Source organism: Neolamprologus brichardi, chromosome 8, assembly GCF_056152115.1.
Source record: "Neolamprologus brichardi isolate AB-2024 chromosome 8, ASM5615211v1, whole genome shotgun sequence".
Taxonomy (NCBI): Eukaryota; Metazoa; Chordata; class Actinopteri; order Cichliformes; family Cichlidae; genus Neolamprologus; species Neolamprologus brichardi.
Genome location: NC_142111.1, coordinates 22,747,733 through 22,771,342, shown reverse-complemented (window position 1 = coordinate 22,771,342; position 23,610 = coordinate 22,747,733). Strand labels below are relative to the sequence as shown.

Genomic DNA, 23,610 nt, shown 5'->3' with positions numbered 1-23,610 from the left:
AGAGAGCAAAGTGCTCCGTTAGGATAATATTATATTATGTACTCTTTAAGATATAATGGTGCCTGATTATTCAAGGTTGTGTATATGAGGAGAAAGATTTAACAGGGAGCCAGCGAAGACAAGCCAGTATAGAGGGAATATAGTCTTTCTTTGCAGTTCCTGCTGCTATCCCCACTGCAGCATTTTGGATTAATTGGAGGCTTTTCATGGAACTTTCGGAACAACCTGATATTAAAAAATAGTAATAGTTCAGGCTAGAAGTAATAAATGCGTGAACTAGTTTTTCAGCATCACTGAGGCAGGATTAATGTAATTTTAATAATATTGCTCAGATGAAAGAAAGCAATTCTACATATTTTTTTTTTATGTTTTTGGCATATACTGATCAAAAATGACTCCAAGATTACTACCCATGGAGCTGTTGGAGGCCAAGGATTTTAGGGCCAAATATAGAAGTAGGAAATAAAACGTCATCCAGTCATTTATGTCCTAAATTAATTGATTTATGATGCATTGTAATGACAGAACAAATGTATTTTTTAATCATTTATTTATTCAGGTTAAAATTTTTATCTCAATGAAATCACATAATAGATGATATTTTACAATTTTTTAAGCATGTAAGTTAATACGATTAGAGCAACACTGCTGTTTGTCAGGGTGGAGTTTTCAGTCATAAGCGTCATTAAAAGCCATTTACCTCTGTTTTACACAAGGTGGCGCACTAATATCAGAGTAAGCCTAGTGAGAAGCCGGCGGCACTTAAAGTGTTCAGCTTCTTTTACAGGTTTCATTCAGGAGGCAACGTTAAGATACAGCATAGGAGGGAAAACCTAAAAAAATAATGTTTTATTTATCACAGGTTATTTGATAATTAATCCAGTGAATGACTCGTTGTCTACATAACTGTACGTCTGCTTTTCATTCATATCATCTTGAGAAAATCTTACTGAGACCCAGTTTTCCCTTTTATGGTAAAAGAGGGCATCATTAAAGTGAGGCCAAAAACATTATGGTTTTCCTCCGAGTGTTTAACAGCTTAGAGGTGGCGTCGTCATTGCTGAAATATGTATCAGAAACTGGTGGAGCGGTGGTCTACAGAAATATTTGCAATGCTTTTCAACTTACACATCGCTGCCTGACCAACACCTCTCCACAGGGCGGGGGCGGGGCTTAGACGAGGATGCTTCAATCCTATTGGTGTACGGTCGTTCAGGAGGGACAGGAGAGAAACTCCAGGAAAAAGGACGGACGGACAGGGGGAGCTGGCGCACGGTGTAACGGGACGGTACCTTTCGGCGTAAAGACGAAACTTTGTATGGACATGAGGATATTTTGGAATAATTCCTGCTTGTTAAAAGAAAAGCGCAGCTCCTGAAGGGAAACGGCGTGTTAAAACGTTCAGAATTAGCAGCTGCTGGTTTTTAAAAGGGAATTTCCGACCTCAATTAAACATGACTAAAATTAGAATTTGACCAAAAAAAAAAGAAAAGAAAAAATGAGCACCGAATACAGAGCTGCACATTAAAGTAGAGGAGGTGGTCAGGGAAGCCCGCCAATGTCCACCCTTTGTCGGCACTTCAGAGCAACTTGTTGACACATTTTATTTTCCAGGAGTTTCAGTAAGAAGAAAAAAAAATAACAGCATGGCAGAACACGAGAGCCTGGAGTTTGGAAAAGCAGACTTTGTGCTTTTGGACAACGTGTCTATGGAAGAATTCATGGCTAACCTAAAACTCAGGTAAGCCAGCCCTGCACGGCTGCGGTCGTTCACCTTTGTAAATCCGCAGGAGTGTCTAATAAGCACTCACGCTCGGGAGAGTGGAGATTTAGAGCGAACACGGTACCTGCTAACAGCATTTTTAGCCAAAATGTTTGCTGTTTGTCATTCAACAGGTGTTACAAAGCTCATTCTTGCTGAATGAAGAGAACTTGTCAAGCGGCTATAATCTCTGCCATCACCTGTTTTCGATACGTCACTTTCACATGTGAATGATGGGATGGCCAGCTTGTTTAAAGTGTTTGGTTGCTGTCGCGCTTTTCCCTCCTTTGCCTGCTTTCGGATCAAACCGGTAATTCGCTTTGAAATATTTTGAGTGAAACTCCACCCAGCCTCCATGCACACAACTCCGGTTTGAACGGATTCTCCTCCAGACCGGTTTCTATCAGCTGTGTTGTCAGTGGCTCTGTGTCAAGCATGATGTCAGACACGCCTTGCAGCATGGGGGTAACATTACGTTTCAGATGGGCTGTGGCTTGGAGTTCAGTTTCTTCTTCTCCTTTCCTCACCTCTGCCATCTGTGATGAAAGTGGAAGCTGATCCCCAATGTCAGTTTGGAGTGAGGTCTTGGTGTGTTGGTGTGTTTTTAATGGTGTGGTACTGGGGGAACTTAGAACAAAGCAGGGGGCACACAGAAAATCAGAATATTTGATCAGAAAAATACTTCACAGGAAACTGGCTACAATTTTGAGGTACATGTTTAGCCCTTTGGACTAATACAGATGAATTAGATGGCTAATACATGAACAATGGTGCTGCACAAGAGCCTGAAAATTATTTTGTATTTAATAACTGTTTTATAAATTAATAAAATAAAAAGTTAGACCTTTTACTTAACTTTGTTAAATAGGATTATAACTTTTTAGGATAATATACGCAAATAACCTGAAGTGAAAGTTTGGCAAAATCAAGCACATAATATAATAAAAAATGATTGATTACTGTGTTTATGGGTTAAATATTGGAACTTGAGATGATTGGTTTAATTGGTGTTATACTGCTGGGTAGCTTTAGCTGTAATGGTGCAGCACAGATGGTGCATCAGAACCAAAATGTTTAAAATACATGGTGTGGAGTGCTAATAAGTACAATATTTGCATTCAAATATAGAGGAGTGGACATAGACAGTAGCAAAACACAGAGATACTTAAAGTGCAAGTATATTAAAATTGTGCTTCAGTTATGTACTTCAATAAATGTAAATTTACAGCTGGAACAATTAATAACAGTATTGGCAGTAAGCTGGCATGTGAAGAAACATGGTCCATAAATGGTCAAAAGCAAATAAGAAGATATGTGCTGAAAAAAATGTCAGTGTCAGAACTGTGTGTTGGCTTAGGTTGCACATTTCAAACTAGCAATGGAAGTTGATTCAAATAATATGCTTGGGTTATCCTGCCTATCTTTGGCCAGGAGACTCTTGCAACAGAGATTTGTTTTCCCAGGAGCGTCACTTCCTAATTAAATAAAGATTTAAAGAATATTGAAAAATGAATGTAGGGATGTAATCAAAAATAAATAAATAAACAGGACAAAAACCTGGCAAGATGTTTAGTCACTGGTTTCACTTTCTCTACTTAGCACATGTGCTTTATTAGTATCACTATATGGATAAAAGTTTTAGACCATACCACTTATTCTTTGACTTTAGGTGTTTTCAGTCCGTTTTGCACAGGTGTATAAGGTGTAGCTCCTAGCCACACATTCTCCCTTTACACATATTTGTGAAAGAGTGAGCTGATTCTAAAGAGCTCACCTGTTTTTGTTAGGGTTAGAGTGCTGCAATGAGTCATTTTTTGAACTGTAAGCAATATGACTTCAAAGTGGAAGTGTTTGGGACCCACAGCAACTCAGCCACATACAGTTAGACCCTGTAAAGTTGCTGTACTCAGTCACATGGCTTCAAAGGGTTGAACCTCTTCTGTCATGAATATTAGCACAAACACAGCATGCCTGGAGTTTCAGGGCATGGTTTTCCATGGTTGAGGAGCAGCATGCACGCCTTACATCACCAAACACAATGGCAAGTGCAGGATGGATTGCTGTAAAGCACCACTGGACTTTGGAGTAGTGAAAATGTGTTCTGTGGAGGGAAAATCATGTTTATCTGTCTGCAAATCTGATGGATGAGACTTGCTTTGGAGAATACCAGGAGAACATTAACTCTCCAACTGTGCCACACCTAAGGTTTGGTGGAGGAGGGACGATGCTACGGAGTTGTTTTTCTGGAGTTTTGGCCAATTGTATGCAGTTTGAGGAAGACAAATTTCCATTGCATCCTGACCATACCCTAGTGCACAAGCAAGGTCCATAAGGGCATGGTTGGATGAGTCTGGTGTGCAAGAACCTGAGTGGCTCATGCATAGCCCCGACCTCAACGCCATCCAACATCTTTGGAATGAACGAGAACACAGTTTGAAGCCAGGGCCGCTTGTCCAACAGTATCTGCTGTCATAGCTACAAAGCTTGGACCAACTCCATATTGATACTTATAGATTCAGACGTCATAATGAGATGTATTAAAACATTTATTCTATAAATGGACCAACACTTTTGTCCATATAGTGTGAGTCACATCAAGATAAGACTTTATTGATGTTCAGGGGAAAAACACCTAATGAGAGAACAACAAAGGATCTGAAGACAGGAAAAATGCTTTAAAATTAGTTACAAAATAATACAAAGAAGTAACATTTCACTTTGTGCCGATGTTACAAACTTAATCAAATAAAGTGTCTTGGTAGTTATTGGGTCACAATATTACATACTGACAACTTCTGTGCTCCTTGAGATTGATTCTCCAAGTGCAGCATGAATCACAATCCAAAATGTATTCCTTATGATGATAAAGAGACCAGCGACTATCATTTAAGCCTAAAATATCCAAACAGTGGTTTGTGGGTTTGTAACCTGGTGACAATGAAGGCCATAGACTATGTTTGACATCATCCTCATCAAACTATTTAATGAGCCCCTGAGTCTTGACGTTGCCTTTGTCATCTTGAAGAGACCACTTGCACTAGGGGTAAACTGTTTCATCAAGAATTAAAGTGATCACTTAGAGCAGCTTTGTTTTGACTTGCAGCGTCCTTCCTTCCTTCTTAGGGAACGTATAACAGAGCCACTGCACTCATTGTTTAACCTGTCATCTGTAGTGCAGCGAGTTTTGCAAAAGCGTAAAGTGTTTTGCTGCTGTGAATGTGAAGGTCGTCATTAAACAACATGCAAGTTCAGTTGTTAGTAGACATACTGCCAGCAGTGACTTGTGGAGTAAATATTTGAAGGACTTTAAGGTTGCACTTTCCAAGGTCTTTTTCTACTGGCAGTCAGTTGGCTGTGTGGTTTTCCTTATATGACCAAGCAGAGCAAGATATTCAGGAATGTGGACCACACCAAAATGTTTGTGATTCCTTTTCCGCCCGTGGAGGGTGGGGCTGGTGATAATGACGAGAACTGTTAGATGCACGTACCTGCTTAAAAGAAGTGGATTGCAGCCAGAATCACTTGGTGCTAAGTATTAGTGGTACCTTAAAGTCTTTCTTCTCCCTCTCAGTACCTTCTGCCAGCTTTTCCTCATGTTTTACTCCGCATAAACATTTGTTACAATGTGCCAATATTCAAGCTTAAATCCATGCTCAGAAAACTGGGGCTTTTAGAGTTACTTGAACACCATCATTATAAGGAATATATTTAGGGGATATATTAAAATCAGGAATCAGAATTGTGATTAATTTCATTAATTAATATATTTCAGAGCTTTTGTTGTTAAATGCATTTGGACTGCTCTTTTTTTTTTTTAGTGTACAGTTTGCTGTTTACGATAAATCAAAGATGTCTGAGAGGAGAGAGTGCCAGATGCACGAGTGTACGTGTTTATAGAGGACATTGCCGTAATCGTTAACAAAGCTTTTACTAACATACTTTTAAAATTAGATCAGCTTCTGTGGTGTGAACAGTAGCCTTGGCAGACAGGCAAGAAACCTGCAAGGATCCAGACAACACCGGGCCTCTTTTTCCCGACTCTGTCCTATTTTCTGTCTGTTTGTTTTCCCTCCAGCTAGACAGCTCGGTCCAGAGGTGGCGTGTGCAGATTGTTATTTGTAGAGGGTGTGACCAGCAAGGAGTGCTTCCTTTTTGCTCCTTTTCCCCTAGTCTGAGGGTGCATGCATGCATTCATGGGCACATGTGTGAGTGTGTTTAGGCTGTCTCCAGTTCTCTCATCCAAAGTGAGCAGTGCTGCAGCCCTTTTGCACATCTCTCATGGGTGTGTTTTACACCGTGTGTGGGAGCTGAGCGTCATAATATAGTGTAACACACTGAAATTTAGCTTCAGAGCCACTAAACTGAATGCATTTATTTGAAGTTATTTACAGGTGCTGGAAGAGCTAACATAACATTTTCCAGGTGGTTCCTCAGGCGCTCTTACTGAGAAGCTCACATTGTTCACTCTTCCAAAAGTTGTGAAAATCCCCAAATATTTTTATTTAAAGTGGGTCAAAAGCCAAGCTTTGGTGTGGAGCCAGTCCTCATTTAGTGACTCCACAGTTGGCCAAGTTTGACTAACCGACTCAATTACTCCGCTCTATATGGGATTTCTGCTAGTGTTGTTAAAAGCCTGCCATGTTGGGAAGGTAATCAAGTTCCCCGGTGGCTGCATGCATGTAAGGCATGATTTGGAAAAGATTGCTTGTGTTCCCTCACTGTGGCCAGAAATGGTTGTTCAAGTTGACATTTACTTTGTTTGACTTGAGGTTGAACTGTGTGGCCTGTTCCAGAGAGCCTCCCAGTCTCAAAATAGAGCCCAGCAGTTGCCCAAAGTCTTTTTGTAGAGATGGTAGGAGAATAATGCCAGATAGCTGTATGGTCTTGAGAACTTTGCACATCGACTTTAAGCAGATATGCTCAAAACTGTTCAGCAGAACCTATATCTGATTATTTTTATAACTGTGAGTTATCTTTCCTAATTTAAACTCATGTTTACTGATGACAGTAAATGTGATTTTATACCTTAAATTGACTAAATAAAGCAAAATATGGGCAAAACAGTTATAGCAGTATTTAGTGATCACTTTGTCCTTTAGATCTGACATCCTGCGAACTCACAGCTCTTGTGTATAGCAAGTTTTTCTGCCACTAAATGTCTTTATAAGGCAGCATTGTCTTGTCTTTTCCAAGGGAAAAAAAAATCCTCTGAACCCCTGTGTTTCCCAAATAAACATGGGAGTATTTTTATTGTACATCAGTCTTATAAATAAGTGTCTGATCTTCCAGATCGTCACACTAACAGATGAGGGCAGGTTTTTAATTGATGTCCAGATGAATGAAAATCGAATGAGAAGAACATGATGGGAAATGGGCTGTTTGCTTTAATCCTAACCGTCTTTGTAGGTTTTCTTTCTACTGGGCTAAGTATGATAATATTATCAGGACTTCTACACAAGCAAAATATTGTTCTGAACGTCTGAAGGCTTCTGTTTGTTTGACTGCTCTGAGTGATTTGACCCTTGAACCTATCTATGCGGAGTTAAACAGGACTTTGAACGGGAAGTCTACAATAATGTGGAGCAGGCCGGCAAAGCAGGAAAGCTGGCATTTCCCCTGCCTTTGCTCCTCACATTTCATTGATTCCTACAGCCTCTTCCCAGCTCAGTAAAGAATTTTGTGTGCAGACGGGCATATGCTGTACACATGAGATTCAATTTTGTTCTCAGGTAGCATAGCTAGGTTGCAGTTGTCACTCCGTTGTGGCATTTCCTGTATTTAAACATAGAATTACTTGGTAAATTGCTTTGAATTGCTGTAAAAGGAACAATGCTCCTCCTGTTTTAACTGCTCCAACTGCAGGTACATTAAAAGAGGGGTGACGTTAAATGAGACAACCTTCTCTGTTTTTGTGCTGCAAAAAAAATAAGAGATCAAACCTAGCGTAGGAAACCTAGTGTCTCCCACTCTTGTAAGATATGGTCTCGGAGGACCGGTGACACTAAAGACCCACTACGTGTTTATATGTTGGTTTTTTTTTGTGTGTGTGTGGGGGTCTTTCAATTTAAATGCATTGGCATCTGGAACATATTAAGCTTAAGGCCTTTCCTCAACTAAATCCGTCTTTATTTGCTGCTTTTGTGCCTTTGTTCATTCCTCTGCAATAAAACCAAAGTCCATGTGCACAACACTGTCAGCCCCACAGCAAAGATGAAAACGGTGATAGTGTGCAGCAGATGACTGTAAGAATATTTAATCCCAACCCGCATATTAAAGTTTTTTCCTCCCAGTGGTTTTTCAGTCAATGGAAGAGAAACGTCTTTAGATGAATGCTAAGATAGTGTGCTTTTTGGAAATGGAGGGCCAGCAGCAGCAAGCACAGAAATGTGTATGACGTCAGTTACAATCGTTGGCGTTAATGGTACAAGATCTGAGGGAGACGACAGGCTCGTTGTGTGATTAACATCTGTTTCCTTTATGTTGCAGTAGCTAAACATTGAAACTGTTTGCTCTTTATTGCAAACTCCAAAGTTGCTTCAGTCCCTCACACTGCCTATATTCCTGCGAGATTTCTTACTAAGAAAACGAGCCTTCGCCGAGCTGACAGATTCATAGAAGGCTGTTTGAGAAATGCCTCGTCGGCCTGCTCCCCTGCAATCCAGCAGTGAAAAGTCCAGTCTCACCACAAGAATTTCCATACAACCGCCTATAATCTGAAACACATTACCATCCTTACATAAACAGGGGCTGTGCTTGTGTAGCTTTATTTCCCTCCAAAATAGGTTCAGCGACTCTCAGAGACGTCTCATTTGTGGACTCTTGAGATGGGAGGCGGGGTCAGCAGCAGGACGCTAGCCCAAGTAGAGTGTTTCTAGGACCAGGTTTTGTCTTTATTTTAGTGCTGTTGTGTCACAGTTTCCATTTTTCTTGCTGCATCTTTTCCATTATTCTGTGTATCTGCTGTTGGTGGCTTCATTAGATCCAAATTAACTTTGGTTTTTTGGGCCTTCTACTCAGGTATGCAGTGTCTTTAATGGGTGTCATTATTAACAATGGTTTTCTGAATATTATGCAAGGAATCTACAGACTGTTCCTATAAAGCAGCTTCTTCCTGATTGAGGAAATGCATAACAAAGTCCACCTCGTGTGTGTAGAAAAACTTACACAATTCAACTCAGTTCATGTAATTTGACACTTTAGATTTCAGAGTTAAAAAATCATTAGATAGCTTAAAAAGTATTGATTATTATAAGATGTTTTTTTCCTCTGGAGCCACGAGGTTCCAGATGATTAGCTGACACATTTTCTTCAGCACATTTAAGATGCAAAAGGATTCATTTGGGATTTTATGGCCAATATCTTAATGTTGGCCATAACATCTTAATGCACACCTATACACAAATAAACACTAACATATCCATTATCAATTCACCTATGAATAAAATAATTGAAATTTGACTTGCCCTTTAGGGTTTAAATTTGTCAGGCATCACATGTAAACTGTCTGGCTGATGATGCAACAAGCAACCGCAACCTGTCTGTGCAACATAATGCCCTGACAAAATTCCCAGTACCCTCATTCTCCAGTCTACACACAGGACTCTTATCTCCTGTCTGAATCTCATTCACTTCAAGTCCGCTAACATGACGTAGAGCTTAGCGATCCCAGATAAGGAGTGTTAGTCTTTTGGTTATTTATGCGCGTTTGTGGTTTTGGGTATGTACGCGTTGTCTTTTGTGCACATTGTGTGTCCAAGGTAGCGATGATGTCGTCCCCTGCCTCCTCCTTTGTTGTATTGTTCTCTTGTCCACCTGTTGGAGCTGTGCTTTGAGCCACAGTGGGGGTGGAACAGCTTACTCACTTTCACAGCCAGCACCTCACATCACTTTGCTGCTCCTAAGTGAAGGAGTACATGTAGGCGGATTATTTACTGTCAGCATTTTTCTCTTTCAAAAGCTTCATAGGAACCATTTTTCAGACTGTACAGTTTGAAACTTTGTGTTCTTATTTCTCCCAGTTGGTAACCAGTTGTCAAAGATGTGCCATAAATGTGAAAATTCACATTAAAGGGGTTTAAGCAAGTTAAAACGGCTTTTACACTAGTATATCTGAACTCACCCGACTGAAATCTCTGCATAGATGAAAAGTTCCCAGAATAATTTAAGGAAAAAAAAGCTAGAATTTCTGTTATTTAGTTAATTATTTCAGCTTTAGCATAACAACTAATCCTGTTTCATCTATTTCTGTCCTTTTCTTGCCTCCTCTGTCTCCTCCTCTGTTAGTTTTTGTCCATCTGTCTGTTTTTGTGCTCTTCCACGCTGCCCTTTTAGCCCTGATAAAAATCATAGTACTTTCCTGAAATAGCGTGTTGAGTAATGTCTGGTTCTTTTGGGTTGGATCATTTCTCAGTTTTTTTCTTCTCGCTGTGTTTCTTCAAAAAATCCACTCAGTCATCCATTTTCATAGCCAAAGCCCACTGTGATTTTTACATCAGCCGCTGCTGGCCAGTGTGTTAAAGCGTAAACGGGTTCTGTGTCAGGAAAGCAGCCAGACTCAAAAACTCAACCACTACCACCACTGCTCCCTTCATTTCTTCTATATTAACAGGCCCTCAAGGCCTTCAAAGTCCTCTACTCAAATACTGTACATGCAGTAGTGGCAGCTTAACTTTGGTTTGGTATATTGTGTGTGAGTAAAGGGGCGGGGCAGATAGCTGTGATCACATTCAACAAAGAAAGGAGGGTCGGCCACCTGATCTCCAGCCAGGCTGTTTACACATGGCTCCCATTTCCCCTAAGTGTGCAGGCCTGCTGCCCTCATGGGAACTTTGTGTAGCTTGGCCTTAAGGCTTTGTCTGTTAATCTGCCTGTTGCAGCTCCTCACAGAAGATTGTTTTATAAGACATGTACCTCTTGTGTGACAGTTTTATGAGTTGTGCTTTAATAATTTCCTCTAAACAGCTAGCAAAACAGCAATAATACCTGTATACTTTATGCAAATGAAAATATGGAAATGTCGTTTTTACCTATGTGAAAAGTGCACATAGTGAAGTGTGCACAATAGAAATTGTGAGTTATATTACTTACTAGAATCAGTGTCAGTATCACTTGTTATATTTTTTCAGTAGTATTATCCTTAGTTTTATTATTTCAGCTGTTTAGTTACGCTTCTTTCAGTGTGACTAGTCAGACTGTCTGATTTGTCAGGTAAAGCACAGGTAAAACAAATCCCATTAACATTGGCTCAGGTCCATCGGGGGTCCCACTTAGCTACTCGGAATCCGTAATACAGGAAGCCTGGAAGTGGGTCACTTAAATGAAAGCAGATGTCAGCGTATCAGTTATACCAGTGTTTTTCCTGTTATGTGCCAGAGTCTGCTATATAAAAAAGGTCTATGCAAACAATGTTTTCAAACATGTGCTCATGCTTTTCCAAAGTAGCACAGTCAAATTATCCAGCTGTCCAAAATACAAACAGAACTGAAATCTAATATAGAATTTTTAACTTTCTTACAAGTTTATTATTAATTTGGAAATTGGTATTTGGCGAAACAATAGGATTTTGTGTCCCCTTGATTCCTTTAGAGCGTGGGTCACATACAACACAAATTTGATCCAGATGAGTAAAACTCCTCTTTCTGACAGTGCAAAGACATTTAATTAAGCATTTAATCCCAGACAAGTCTTAATATCAGAAAAAGAAGTGCAATTTCAGCAACATCTGTTTTCTACATGATAAATGTGCTAAATTACAGAAAGTTCTGCTAGCTCATTGAAAATACAGTTAAAAGTCCAGTCTAGGTACTCCTTCCATTGGGCCAAATTGAAGTCTCTGGCAAACCGATTCTGTCCCCTGGGCCTTATGTTTGACACCACTGATATAGAGATGACCATAGACTCTTCTCTCTGTGATACACAGCATCCAGTGCCATCATCCTTATCTGGATTTTTGGCTTGTTATTATTTTGACAAATGGGGTGTCTGCATCATTCTAATTCGATATCATTAAATCGTTAACTTTTAGATAGACATGACATCATTAGAGGACAAAAAGCGTGACAGTGTCTGTTTTCATACCAGACCCATTCATTGTAAGATGACATAAGCTTTGGTCAGTCTTTTGTTTACGTTGCTGATGTAACTGTTAAAAGATGTTGCCTAGTTTCTTGTATTTATTTTAGACAGTGAAAAATTCCAGATTTTTTGATCCCAGGGGATAAAGAGAGTGAAAAGTCCTTTATAAAAGCCTATTGTTGGAGGAAACTGTGCCAGTAGCTTGGAAGCATTTGATGTGGGCCTGTGGGAGGGTGGATGGGTTATGTGTTGACGGGCTGTGTCTCCTAAAGATAGTGCTAAACAGCAGCTCCCAGACTAAGCAGGCTTTACAAAGCAGCGGAAAATCCCCTAATGCACAGCCCAGATGTCTGATGGCTGCAGACCGTGAAGAAAACTTCTGTGGCACAGTACATAAAAGAATGGAGCAGAGGAGAGTAAAGTGGGGTAGAGCAGCACTTTGAACACATTTCTGGTGGGTAGCAGAATAAAAAAGGTACTGATATTTGCCAGACAAACTTAGATTATTATAGCTGGTCTGTATTGGGCACTGAAACAATGGCTGTCCTTGAGCGCTGGACAGTTATACATGAGATCACATTCAGTGTTTCAACAGATTTAGACTTTATTTCTTGTGTGGGATGGATAGAAGGGGGGGAGGGTTTCTAATTGAATTACTAAATACTTCTGTTTATAATTTTGTCTTCTGCAAATATTTCATTTGCCAAGTACTTTGACACAAATAACTGAGCAGCTGCTCTCTAATAAGTCTGTCATCCTCCGGATGAACTCCTGCATCCTGCAAATGTTGGCAGTAGTCTTCATTTTGCTTTGCAGCCTCATAACAGCACACGACCAGCTCTCCACCTGCTGCAAGGTTCTGGTTAAAATGATGTTTAAGCTTGCAAAAGATCTCTAAAGCAGAGCAGTAGATACCATCACCAGCTGCAGCTACATTGACCACTGATCCAGATCTTCTGTGAACGAGATTAAATGGTATCTTAGCTTTTTGTGGTGATGGATCTTGTTAAACAAGAGTGAGGAAAATTTACTATTAGTAAATCAATTTAGGATGTTGCTGTTTAAAGAAAGAGTTTATTTGCTGTGTTTGACCAGCGAGAGGGAGTGGAGGAATAGGTGGATCTAATTAGCCACGTAAGGAAAGCCCAAAAAGTTCATCTAGACATAGCGTTGTGAGTGAAAGAAACATTTCAAAGACACCCTACGTCCGGATGAACAGAATCAACTTTTTGGGCTTTCCTTACGTGGCTGATTTGAGCATGCATCAAGACATATCTTACATCTTCAGAAGACTTTTATTCCGTGACCCACACATAGATGTACAGTGCTATTTTATGTTATTAAAACAAGTTTAAAATCCTTGCATAAGAAAACCTGGAAGCATTAAAAGTTTGGCCCATTTGGCATATTTGCTGGAAAAAGATATGCAGTTGTTTAGTACAAAAGTGAATACTAATTGTTTCAGGTCTACACTTATGGGGAGAAGCAGAAAAGCTAAAATAAGCAGCATGGTTTTTGTTATGGCTTTTTAAGCGAAGATAAGGTCTTCCCTTACACGGCATTAAAGCAGGCTGCTGTGACTCTAAACACGAGCAGTGGTGGTAATGAACACTGAGTTTAAAAGTGGAACAGACACAGATTATCTCCCTGCCCTTCATAATTCCTACGGTGACCCTGAAGTTCACACTCACAATGATGACAACACAGAGTATCTCGGCTCAACCTGATGTGGGCCACAGATTGCACCATCAGATGTAGGGCACAGTTCAGACACCCACTTCTTCATTGCAAGTGTGTTTAAGCCTCACTGGTCTAATTTTTAACATGAATTCCTCGCCTGCTTTATTTGAACTTTAGGAGTTAAAATGCTGATCCTGCAACAAGTCTCTGTATGAGTGCTAAGCAGAGACAGAAAATCATATAAAATGTTATAACGGCATCACTGTGAGCTGCTTCAGGGTGATTTGTTGAAGGCTTTTTTCCTCTCGTTATTTGAGTCACATTTACCTCCGAATTCTTTCCTGAGTTTATTCCTTTTCTGGGAAGATGGGGTGTGCTTGTTGGTGAGAAAATGTTATAATTTGCTTGTACTCCTCCCCAAGTTAACCATAAAAAAGACCCACCCAAACAAGATTGGAGACAGCGGTTGTGCTCTGCTTTGCTCTGTAATTCACATCTGAGGGAAACTTGTCATATGTGTATATGTGCAGTAGGGTTGTAGACCTGTGTGGCAAAAGTTTGTCCTGGTATTTAGAGGGGCGACAGAGTACCATGTTAGAGTGAAAAAAACATTGGTCTCTGTCTGTTTAAGGGTAAATGTGTGTTGATCTGCTCATGTCTCATTGAGACAAGGTGGAATCTAGAAGAAGCAGACGGATGCCTGTAGGCAGATTCAACCTCATCGTGTAGTAGGGCTGTTCGATATATCGGATGACGATATAAAAACGTCTATCGTTTCATTTTACGCTATGTTTGTTTTGTGGTGTCGCAAAATAAACTGTTTACGGCAATATTTTTTCATCGTTTTGATGGTCACTGTAGTGGCTATATTAATTAAAGTTCTCTATTTCTCTTATATTTAATATAACCACACTACTGACGGACAAGCGCCTGTTTTTATGCGTTGTGGTTAGCAACAACGACGGTAACAGCGTCGCGTGTCCGCTTGTTTATGTTCCACATAAACCTTTCACAATAAAGCTCAAGATCCTGTTGAGACTTTTCAAAATAAACTGAATCACGTGAAATAGCAGATTATTTACGGATGAGAATTAAAAAAGAGCCGCCAGGTGCTAAAAAATAGACCTTAGACTCAAACGTTAGAACAGGCTTTTCCCCGCAGCACGCCGTGTAATAAATACTCACAAAGAAAACGGCGGCTGTTACAACTTATGTCTAAAAATGTATCTTTTCATGCATCGGTTAAAACACTCGACTCCAGCTACATGACGCGCAGCTGGAAACACCTCACGAGCTGCCCGAGATTCACAGAATTTACAGTAAATGTTACATTTTTGTGATTTATATCGTTATCGGGACGATAGAATTCTTATATCGGCATATGAGATTTTGGTCATATATCGCACAGCCCTATCGTGTAGTGAAACACTGTGATGGTTACACTCTGATACCGTCAAATCGAGGTTTAGGAGCGGATTATAAGAAAGCCCAGTCTTGATCACATGACTAACAGCTTTTGGTTCATACTCACATTCACATCTATGGTCAATTTAGGTGACCAGTGCATTGTTTTTTTTAACCCTGTGAAGTTAAAATGAATTCATATTTATGCTTACCAGTCTGCCGAACTGGAGCATTTCAGCCAGCAGAAATGGCGATGACATGCCCACTCCTATATGATAACTGCAGTTGTCCAATCTGAACCTAGTAAAAGCATGAGGGATGTTTTGTCTTCTGTCTTTAAATATGAGACTGAAAAATGGTTCTAAAAACCAAGATCAGATGGATTATTGTTTAAATTTCAGTGTGATATATCGGGGGGTCATCAGTATAAAATTGATTAACAATATTATGTCAAAAATAAAATCAAGAAGCAGTATATACAGTGAAATCATAATTTTTCTCAAAATTGAAATTTTAAATGTATTTTTCCATTCGACTTAGCCTTCGACCCTGTCTGTGTTTTTGGTTAGGACTGGTGTTGACGTGTCTGCAGATGGGTGTGCATTGCTAGTGGCTTGTGATCACATTGAAATAATACATGTCACCGTGATTATTTTAGCAACATTAATCATTAAATGATAATTTAGTTGAAAGTCAGGTCATGAAGTAGTCATCAGCAAAGATCTTCCTACTCCCTTTTTCTCTTCAGCTCTTCTCCATCTCCTCCTCCTCTTTTTTTCCTCTCTGATTCTCCCATTTCCTGGCAGCCCTTAGGAGAGACCTCTTTGGAAGGAGATCACACGACTACAGGTCAGACCAGTTTAGCCACACTTCCTTTCACAGCTGGGCAGACAGAAAGATGGATGATGGGAGGAAGTGAGAGAGGATGTAAAGAGAGTCGCATTATTACACCTGCAGATTTATGTACTGCCCAATGTCTCACTTTAATCCCTTATTTAAATTTTTACCTGTTTTTAAAACAGACAGATAACCTGATCAAACTGAAATCTGATTCAGCTTCAGTGCTCCTATAAATAACATTTCTGGGAGGCTATTATGGCCCATAAGGTTCTCTAATCTCTGTCCTGTGTGTCATTTAAATCCTTCTAAATCAGAGTGGAACAGATGGATCAGGCAGCCCTTTATCTCAGCTAACACGCTCCAGCTGATTGAGTTTCTCTTCTTCTCTCCTCTCCTCATATTTATAAACCTAGGTGGGGAAAACGGGTCTCTTCTGGGCTTTTTGCTGAATAAACTCGCCCTCTGTGTCAGTCCTGACTATACAACTTCACAGTGAATCATGAGCATGTTGAATGATTAGATTACTCTTTGTTTGTGTAGTGTGTAATGTTTTACTATTGGAAGGGAAATTGAAACCCACAATGCCAGTCTGACATTGGCACTGGCATTGTGGTGGACACAGTAATAATATTTATATGCGTTTTCCTGCGGTGTTTGCTCAAAGAAAGGTTCTGCCTATGCCTCTATTCACTGTCTGAATAACTGCCACTTGTCACTTTTGCTTTGCAGTAGTGACAAAAATATCTTGACATAAATTGATATTTACTTCAAAATGCAAAATGCACTGACCAGGGTATAAGCATTCATACATATGAATCTAAAGATCAACTTTCTATGACTCAGGAATTGTTCAGTTTCTTTGTAGTGGGGTTTTAATGCAGTTCTGATCTACAATAAGTGTGCATACCAGTAGGCCACGCCCCTAAGCACACAGCAGCAGCAGCAGGTGAAAGAAACCAAAGCCACGTACTGCTGCTGTGTGATTTTAACCACCTGAAAGACATTAATATTGGTTTATATGTATATGCTTTATTTATGGTTTCACCACTTTACCTGTTCTTTCTGACAAGGAAGCAAACTCCAGAGTTCACTAACAGTAATTTTACCTTACAAAACACAGGAGTCCTTTGTTTACCGAGGCAGCAGTTGGTAACCAACTGTAAACTTAAAAATCACAGTTTTTGCCAGCAGAGTCTGGTGGCTTTAAAGAGAGATTTCTTTATAAGCATTATGGCCCACGTTGTTGTTTTCTCAAAGTTAATAAGCATGTTGTCTGCTGTCAGTCATGTAGTTTTAACATCAAAATATAACTTCAAGCTTTAAGTCATTTACATGTGTTATTACCGCACAGTGTCTCCCTCCTTGCTGTTGCACAGTGACTGATGGTGAAATGAGCGGCGAGCTGCACAAAATAACAATTTACTGAAGAAACACGTGATGTATTGCAACATTAAATTATATTGATATAAATAATGTATGATTCTGCACACACTGACCTATTTTTAGTTACCCAGCTTTACCTGCTACTTCACTTGTAATTAGGTCATCTCATGTGGTTTATTGCTGCTATGTTATTGTACCAATGATATGTTGACGTGTGTCAGCCAGACTTAGGACTCATTTAGCAGAACGTTTAAAGCTTCTTATCCTATATTTTAAAAAAAAACTTATCATGAGGGTTTAGCAACTTTTTTTTATCATCGTGTTTTTATCAAACATTGTTAATCACTGCTTAAATCAATAACTTCATGTTTGTTTGATCTTTGATCCTTTTGCCTGCATGTATCGCTGCAGAGGGTTGTGTAAAATCTTCCATATGTATTAGACTGGATCGATTATGTGAAGGTCATAATTCATGCCAAGTCTGCATGAATTAAAACATTTATTAACACATTTCCTGGAAATATAATCAGTACAGTAATTTAAGACTAAGTACACTTAATACTGAGGTCAGTTTTTGAAAAAACAAGCACATGAAATACACAAAACTGTGTAATTTTATTCGTTTATTTCTAAATGAGGTAAAAAATGAACAGCGTCCTCCAGAAATTAATTTAACGTAGAACAAGAAACTTCAGTTGTGTAGTTGGACATTTCAAGCTTGCTGTAAAAGCGACTCGGTGACCATAGACCTTGATAGTACCCAATTTAACAGAAGGAATAAATATGTTAATATCCTACTACAACACCACGGTTGGGTTCGATACCTAATCCTTCTACCACCCACCCATATACTGTGAATATATCTTGCTAACCAAGGTGATAACACTCCACCTTCTGGTTCAAATGAGGTCACTTCCTGCTCCAAACAAAACAGGATATCAGAAAGCAATGGGTGGTGTCACTGTGGCTTCTCTTTTGTTATCCAGGCTGTTTTGGAAAAACAAGTTCAGTCTGTCTGTAGATATATTCCCATATTCCCATCTCACTCTTTCCACACATACACACTGTGTTTTTCTCCACCCAATTAGTCCCCAGCAGACACTTCACCAGCATAATGTCTAATACACTATAAAAATATCTGCACATTTGTCATTATGGTGGTAGACCCTGTCACCTCCCATCTGGGCGGACCCGGCTGGGATTTCCGATACACCCCTCCCATCTCGTAAAGTATTGTCCACCAGAAGCTATTGCACATGTGAGTTAAGTGGGCAGCTCGCTGCGTCGACCCATGCGGTAGGAGATGGAGGCCCCGTCTCAGACAAAGACCTCCAATTGATGTCTAAACAATGGTGCTGGCTCACAGCAGCCTCCTGCTTGTGGAGGGCACAATAGGTCTTTTACTGTAGCACCAGGGGAGGAGTTGCTAGCATGTTAGCTTAGCTGCTTAGAGACATTGTTGTGAACCTGAACATTCAATCTCCATGTGCTCGGAGGTTTAACTGGTGGTTTTAATATTTGCTCTGGTCTTCAAATGTCAGAATTTCTTTTATATATTTAGTGTAAGTGAAAATTAACACGATGATCGGCCATGTTGGCTGAGAATAAACACATTATATTGTGCATGCACAGCAAAAATTAGTTTTGAATATATTGAGTCACAAAGAATACCTTCAGTTTTCTGTGTTTTTTTTTTTGTGTTTTTGTTTTTATCCAACCTTGTTCTGGTTGATCCTCTTTCAGGACACGTGTGTTGTATGTCATTGCCACCTATGACACTGTGTCAGTCAATCTAAACACAGGAATGAGCTAATCTGAGTGTGTGCCTTGCTGTTTTACATTCTTAGGATTTTCTGTTCTTGTTTCCTGTTTGCTTAGTACTTGTGATTCTTTGGGTGTAGAGATATGACCATAAACCAGTATTTAGTTTCTATTTCCATGGGACACTGCAACTGATGAAAGATGAATCTAATCTGATGGAAACTTTCCCTTTTTTTTAATAGAGCCAATTTCCTGCACTGGAAGGTTGGTTTACGATCATCTTGAATCCAAATGTCACACAGAGGCCATTTTAGGGCGCATAAAATAGATTAACAGGGCCGAGGCTTATCTCCTTTTAAATATGCTGATAAACAAAATGAGAGTTTTGGACACCCATCAGCAATTTGGGATGGTGCTCAAAGACTTTTATGTGTTATGAAATGTGTTCATGTGCAGCAATATCGAAGTGTTGAGGACTACTTAACCTCTCTCATCGTCTGACTCAGCAGTCATAATATGCTTTTAGGGTTGTTTGCGAATGCAGCAGCAGAGGTTTGGCAGCTGTGGAGAAAGAGACCATTCTTCTGTGGAGAGAAACTGGCATCCTAGTCCATTTTGGAGAGGAAGGAAGTCAGGCAGGCGGCCTCAGGGAGAGGGAAAAGCCAGGAGAGGGAGAGAAAGATTGTGTGGGTGAAAGAAAAGGGCACAGAAAGTTAGAGCGCGGGAAAGGTAGCCAGAGGTAGAGCAACTTTAACATGAACTATTATGTGTTTGGCAGCTAGTTTGTTTGTTTTTAAACTGAAGAAGAAAAAAACGAATTTACTCCTGTGGCTGGATATGCTCCAATCCATTAATGAATATGGTCAGCGGTTCATCCCAAAGGGGTGGGATGTGGATTAGGGAAAACATCAGACCTGTTGGGTGCTTCCACAGAAATCTGGGAATGTCTCTTTAGAAGACTTCCCCAAAATACACTGGAATATCTGTTAATAGTGCTTTGCTGGTTCACATTGATTTAACCCAACCCTTCTCCATAAGCCATCAGTTATTATTTAAACAGCTTCCTTATTGATATTAACCTCCATAACAACAGATACATCCAAAACAGCGTCTAACACAGAGCATGCTAATAACATCTGCAGCATGATATTGTAACATGCAACTAAAGCAAGCATTGTGCAGATAGGAAACCTTAAGCTGGTGTCACAGCTTGTTCATATTTCATAAATGCCTTTCTGCTATTGTAATTGGTGAAAATGTAATCTGTAGAGGTCTAAAATGTGGTGTGACTGATTTGTAAAAGGGCGATGTTGACAAGTGTTGCAATTGTGTCAGCATTGTGATTCTGCAGTGTTGTAATTATAATGCTTTTTGTGGTTTCTGGTGTCTGATATTAGACTATACAGAACTCTAGAGTAATACGGTAAATGAGCTGTATAAAAAATATAATAAGAATTATATCTTGTTGTCTTCTAAATACATGAAAACTATGCATTTTGAATAGTAAAGGCATTGCATTGTAGTTTGGTTCTGGGTTTTTTTTTAACATATGTTTCCAAAAAAGTTTTGTTAATCTTTATTATTTCAATGAAAATCATTTTGCTGGATGGCGATATACGATATATATCTCGATATTTTTTTTTAAAGCTATAAGGTAAGAACAAAAAGAGAGTTCTTAGTCAAAGCTGTGTCCCAGATGTCACACAGGCACTTTTATTAACATACAGCATAGATGTACATGAAGAAATTACTCAAAAATAAATTATCAGCATTTATTAAATAATAATGCTCCATAAATAAAATAAAACGATGTTGTTTTTGTGCATAACAAAAAGCTCACAATTGTGCAGTCAAAATGTAAACTAAAAGAGGATGAGCATAATAACAAAGACAGACAGATTTCACAGCTGCTCTATTCCCAAGTTCTACTGCGTGACTGACAGCCTGGAGTTTGAAATCCTCTTTGTAACCATGTCTCTTAACAGGTGCCATTTATGGCCCTTATACACACACAATACGGTAATATTACGTTGAAGCACAGTACGTATCACTCCGCGAGGCTCCTCGGTAGCCGTAATGCTCCGACAATCCATCAAGTGGTGCAGCTCCGTAGCTTACCAAAGTCGTACTAAAACATTTTTGACAGATTGCTGAGCGCCGTGTACCACATAAAATCGGTTCACGGTCAGTAAGCACAACCAGAATTCACACATAAGGCGCACTGTCGATTTTGAGAAAATGAAAGGATTTTAGGTTGTTAGCGCATTTAGCTCGTTAGCGCGGTTAGCTTGCTAACACGTTGACGCCGTCCAGCCCCACGCACGGGGCGATCCGCGGTAACTCGTAACTTGCGGCTCCAGAAGTATAATTATAACGTAACATATACTATATCGATCTAAACAATATTGTCACATCTTATATCTCGTATAAAAATATATCGATATTTAAAAAAAAAACTCGATATATCGCCCAGCTCTATAATCTAATCTTGTTGGTTGTGATTATCAATAAAAAAAAAATCATTTTTTTATATTCTTCAGGTTTGAGAAGGGGAGGATCTACACCTACATCGGCGAGGTGGTGGTGTCTGTCAACCCTTACCGTGCCATGAACATATACGGCCGGGACGTCATAGAACAGTACAAAGGCCGTGAGCTCTACGAGAGGCCGCCACACCTGTTTGCCATTGCTGACGCTGCTTACAAAGCCATGAAGAGGAGGAACAAAGACACTTGCATTGTCATCTCAGGTATCACGAGAAGCCCCCCTGCACAGACCAGACAAAAGACACCTTTACATCTACAAAGCATTTGTTGAAACTCTTTTTGCGCTGTTGACTTCACACATTGTCTTCTGATGACTCCGATGTTTTGTCTTCTCAATTCAGCTGAAAATGACGATAGGCACGTCACTGTGACTTAGTCTGAAACAAGTGTTTCATGTGGTCACAAGCTGGGGGAGTGCAGAGAGGATGAAGCACCACTTAGTGGTCAGAGAGGGAAATAAGACCTTCAGATCCTGAGATCACGCCATGAGTGCATCCTGTCATGTGGTTCGGGCAAATATTATTTGTAAAAGAAAAAAATAATTAATGTGGAATTAAATAGTTTTATGCATAACATGAATATAAAACAAAAACTGCGGCTCGGGATTTGTTTATGGGTCTTAGTCACCAGCATGGACGTCTCAACTCGTGTCTGTTTAAAATATTCAGCATTTTAAACCACTTGATTTGATTTGATTTGATTGAATCTTTATTTTGAACATGTTGAAAAAGTACAACAACATAGAATTAAAAGAGACAAATGAACAAAGCAAAACAAAAGGAAAATGAGCAACCACAACTACAAATAACTTTCATGTTCAAAAAGGAGCAGAAAGAAGCATAAGCTTATTTAATCCCACCCCTTTTCCACTATCTAGTAATCAATAGACTACAGAAATACCTCCTTGCAATTACATTATATGTCATGTGTATATTTTTTTTATTATTATTCTTTTTTTTTAAATATATATATACATATATGTTTCTATCTATCCATACATACGTATATACACATACGCACATATACACATTTTCAATAACCCCATTAACACCTCAAAGGATATACAACCTACAAATATATATATACCCATACCAACGTACCCGTGCATTTTGTTGGTTAAATTTGCAGAGCATGCAACACACCACAAAATTATAGATGCCAACGTGATTTATGGTTATTTAAAAAAACAGCTATTAAACTGTTTTGTTTTGTTTTTTGTTTCAGGGGAAAGTGGAGCAGGAAAAACAGAAGCCAGCAAGTATATAATGCAATACATTGCTGCTATTACCAATCCTAATCAGAGGGCTGAGGTTGAAAGGTGAGCAGCTCTTATGGACACTGTCAGCACATAAACACATGGTGAATATTACCAGAAAGGAAGCTGTTTTCTTGCGAGTTCCATTTGTTATGCATCACCACTTCTGTGGGCAGAAAGCTTATCACATAATCAGTGTTATGGCTATTGAACAAAAACAACCAGGCGCGTATGTTTTAATAGAAGGTGTAAACAGTCTCACAACACATTTCTGAGTAAGCAGGATTTAACTCTTCATTCTTTGTGTCAGTCCCAGTGCAACGATGACTACTCGCAGGTCTTATCACAGGTTTTGTTGCTAAAAAATAAGTCAGTCTTTAATTTTAGAAGTAAATCAGCAAGTGGTCAGAGGCTTTTAGATCATAGTGGGATATAGTTACAGCTCAGCTAAGCTTAGTCAAAGCCACTGATAAGTGAATAGGTGTGAGCTGTTACTGTGCAAACAGAAGTTGTTGCATCACATTACAGTCGGATTTTATTTCAGTCTCTTAAAATCATCAAGATAATAAGAAAGTAGAGCAGCTTTGATGCAAAGTCCACCAAATGTAGGTCGAGGGAAAAAGCTGGAAAAGCCTTGATGGTCAACCGTTTAGGTGGTGAATACAAAGTGCTGACAAATGCAGAGACACTAAAACTTTATGCACGAATGTCTGTGAAGGTTCTCATTCATCCAGGTCATCGTAGTCAAAGGAGCTTGCAAAGAAAAGCGTCTGGACTTCTTTAAGTTGCTTGAGGACGTTTCACCTCTCATCCGAGAAGCTTCTTCAGTTTTAAGGTCAAATGGTGGAGAGTCCCAGATTTAAACCTAGTGGGAGTATCCCCCCACAGAGGGACAAAAGACGCCT

The 23,610-nt window shown here is 39.5% G+C and overlaps 1 protein-coding gene across 1 annotated transcript in view; it reads left to right on the top strand.

Moving 5' to 3' along the window:
* Nucleotides 1–1,256: 1,256 nt before the first annotated feature.
* The window catches only part of myo1d (myosin 1D), a 135,884-nt gene continuing 113,530 nt past the window's right edge, over nucleotides 1,257–23,610 (top strand). Inside the window, exons 1-3 of the mRNA XM_087844874.1 lie at nucleotides 1,257–1,741; nucleotides 21,445–21,653; nucleotides 22,675–22,768. Of these exons, the coding sequence (XP_087701000.1) occupies nucleotides 1,647–1,741; nucleotides 21,445–21,653; nucleotides 22,675–22,768 (398 nt within the window). The 5' untranslated portion in view covers nucleotides 1,257–1,646. The remainder of the gene's footprint in view (nucleotides 1,742–21,444; nucleotides 21,654–22,674; nucleotides 22,769–23,610) is intronic.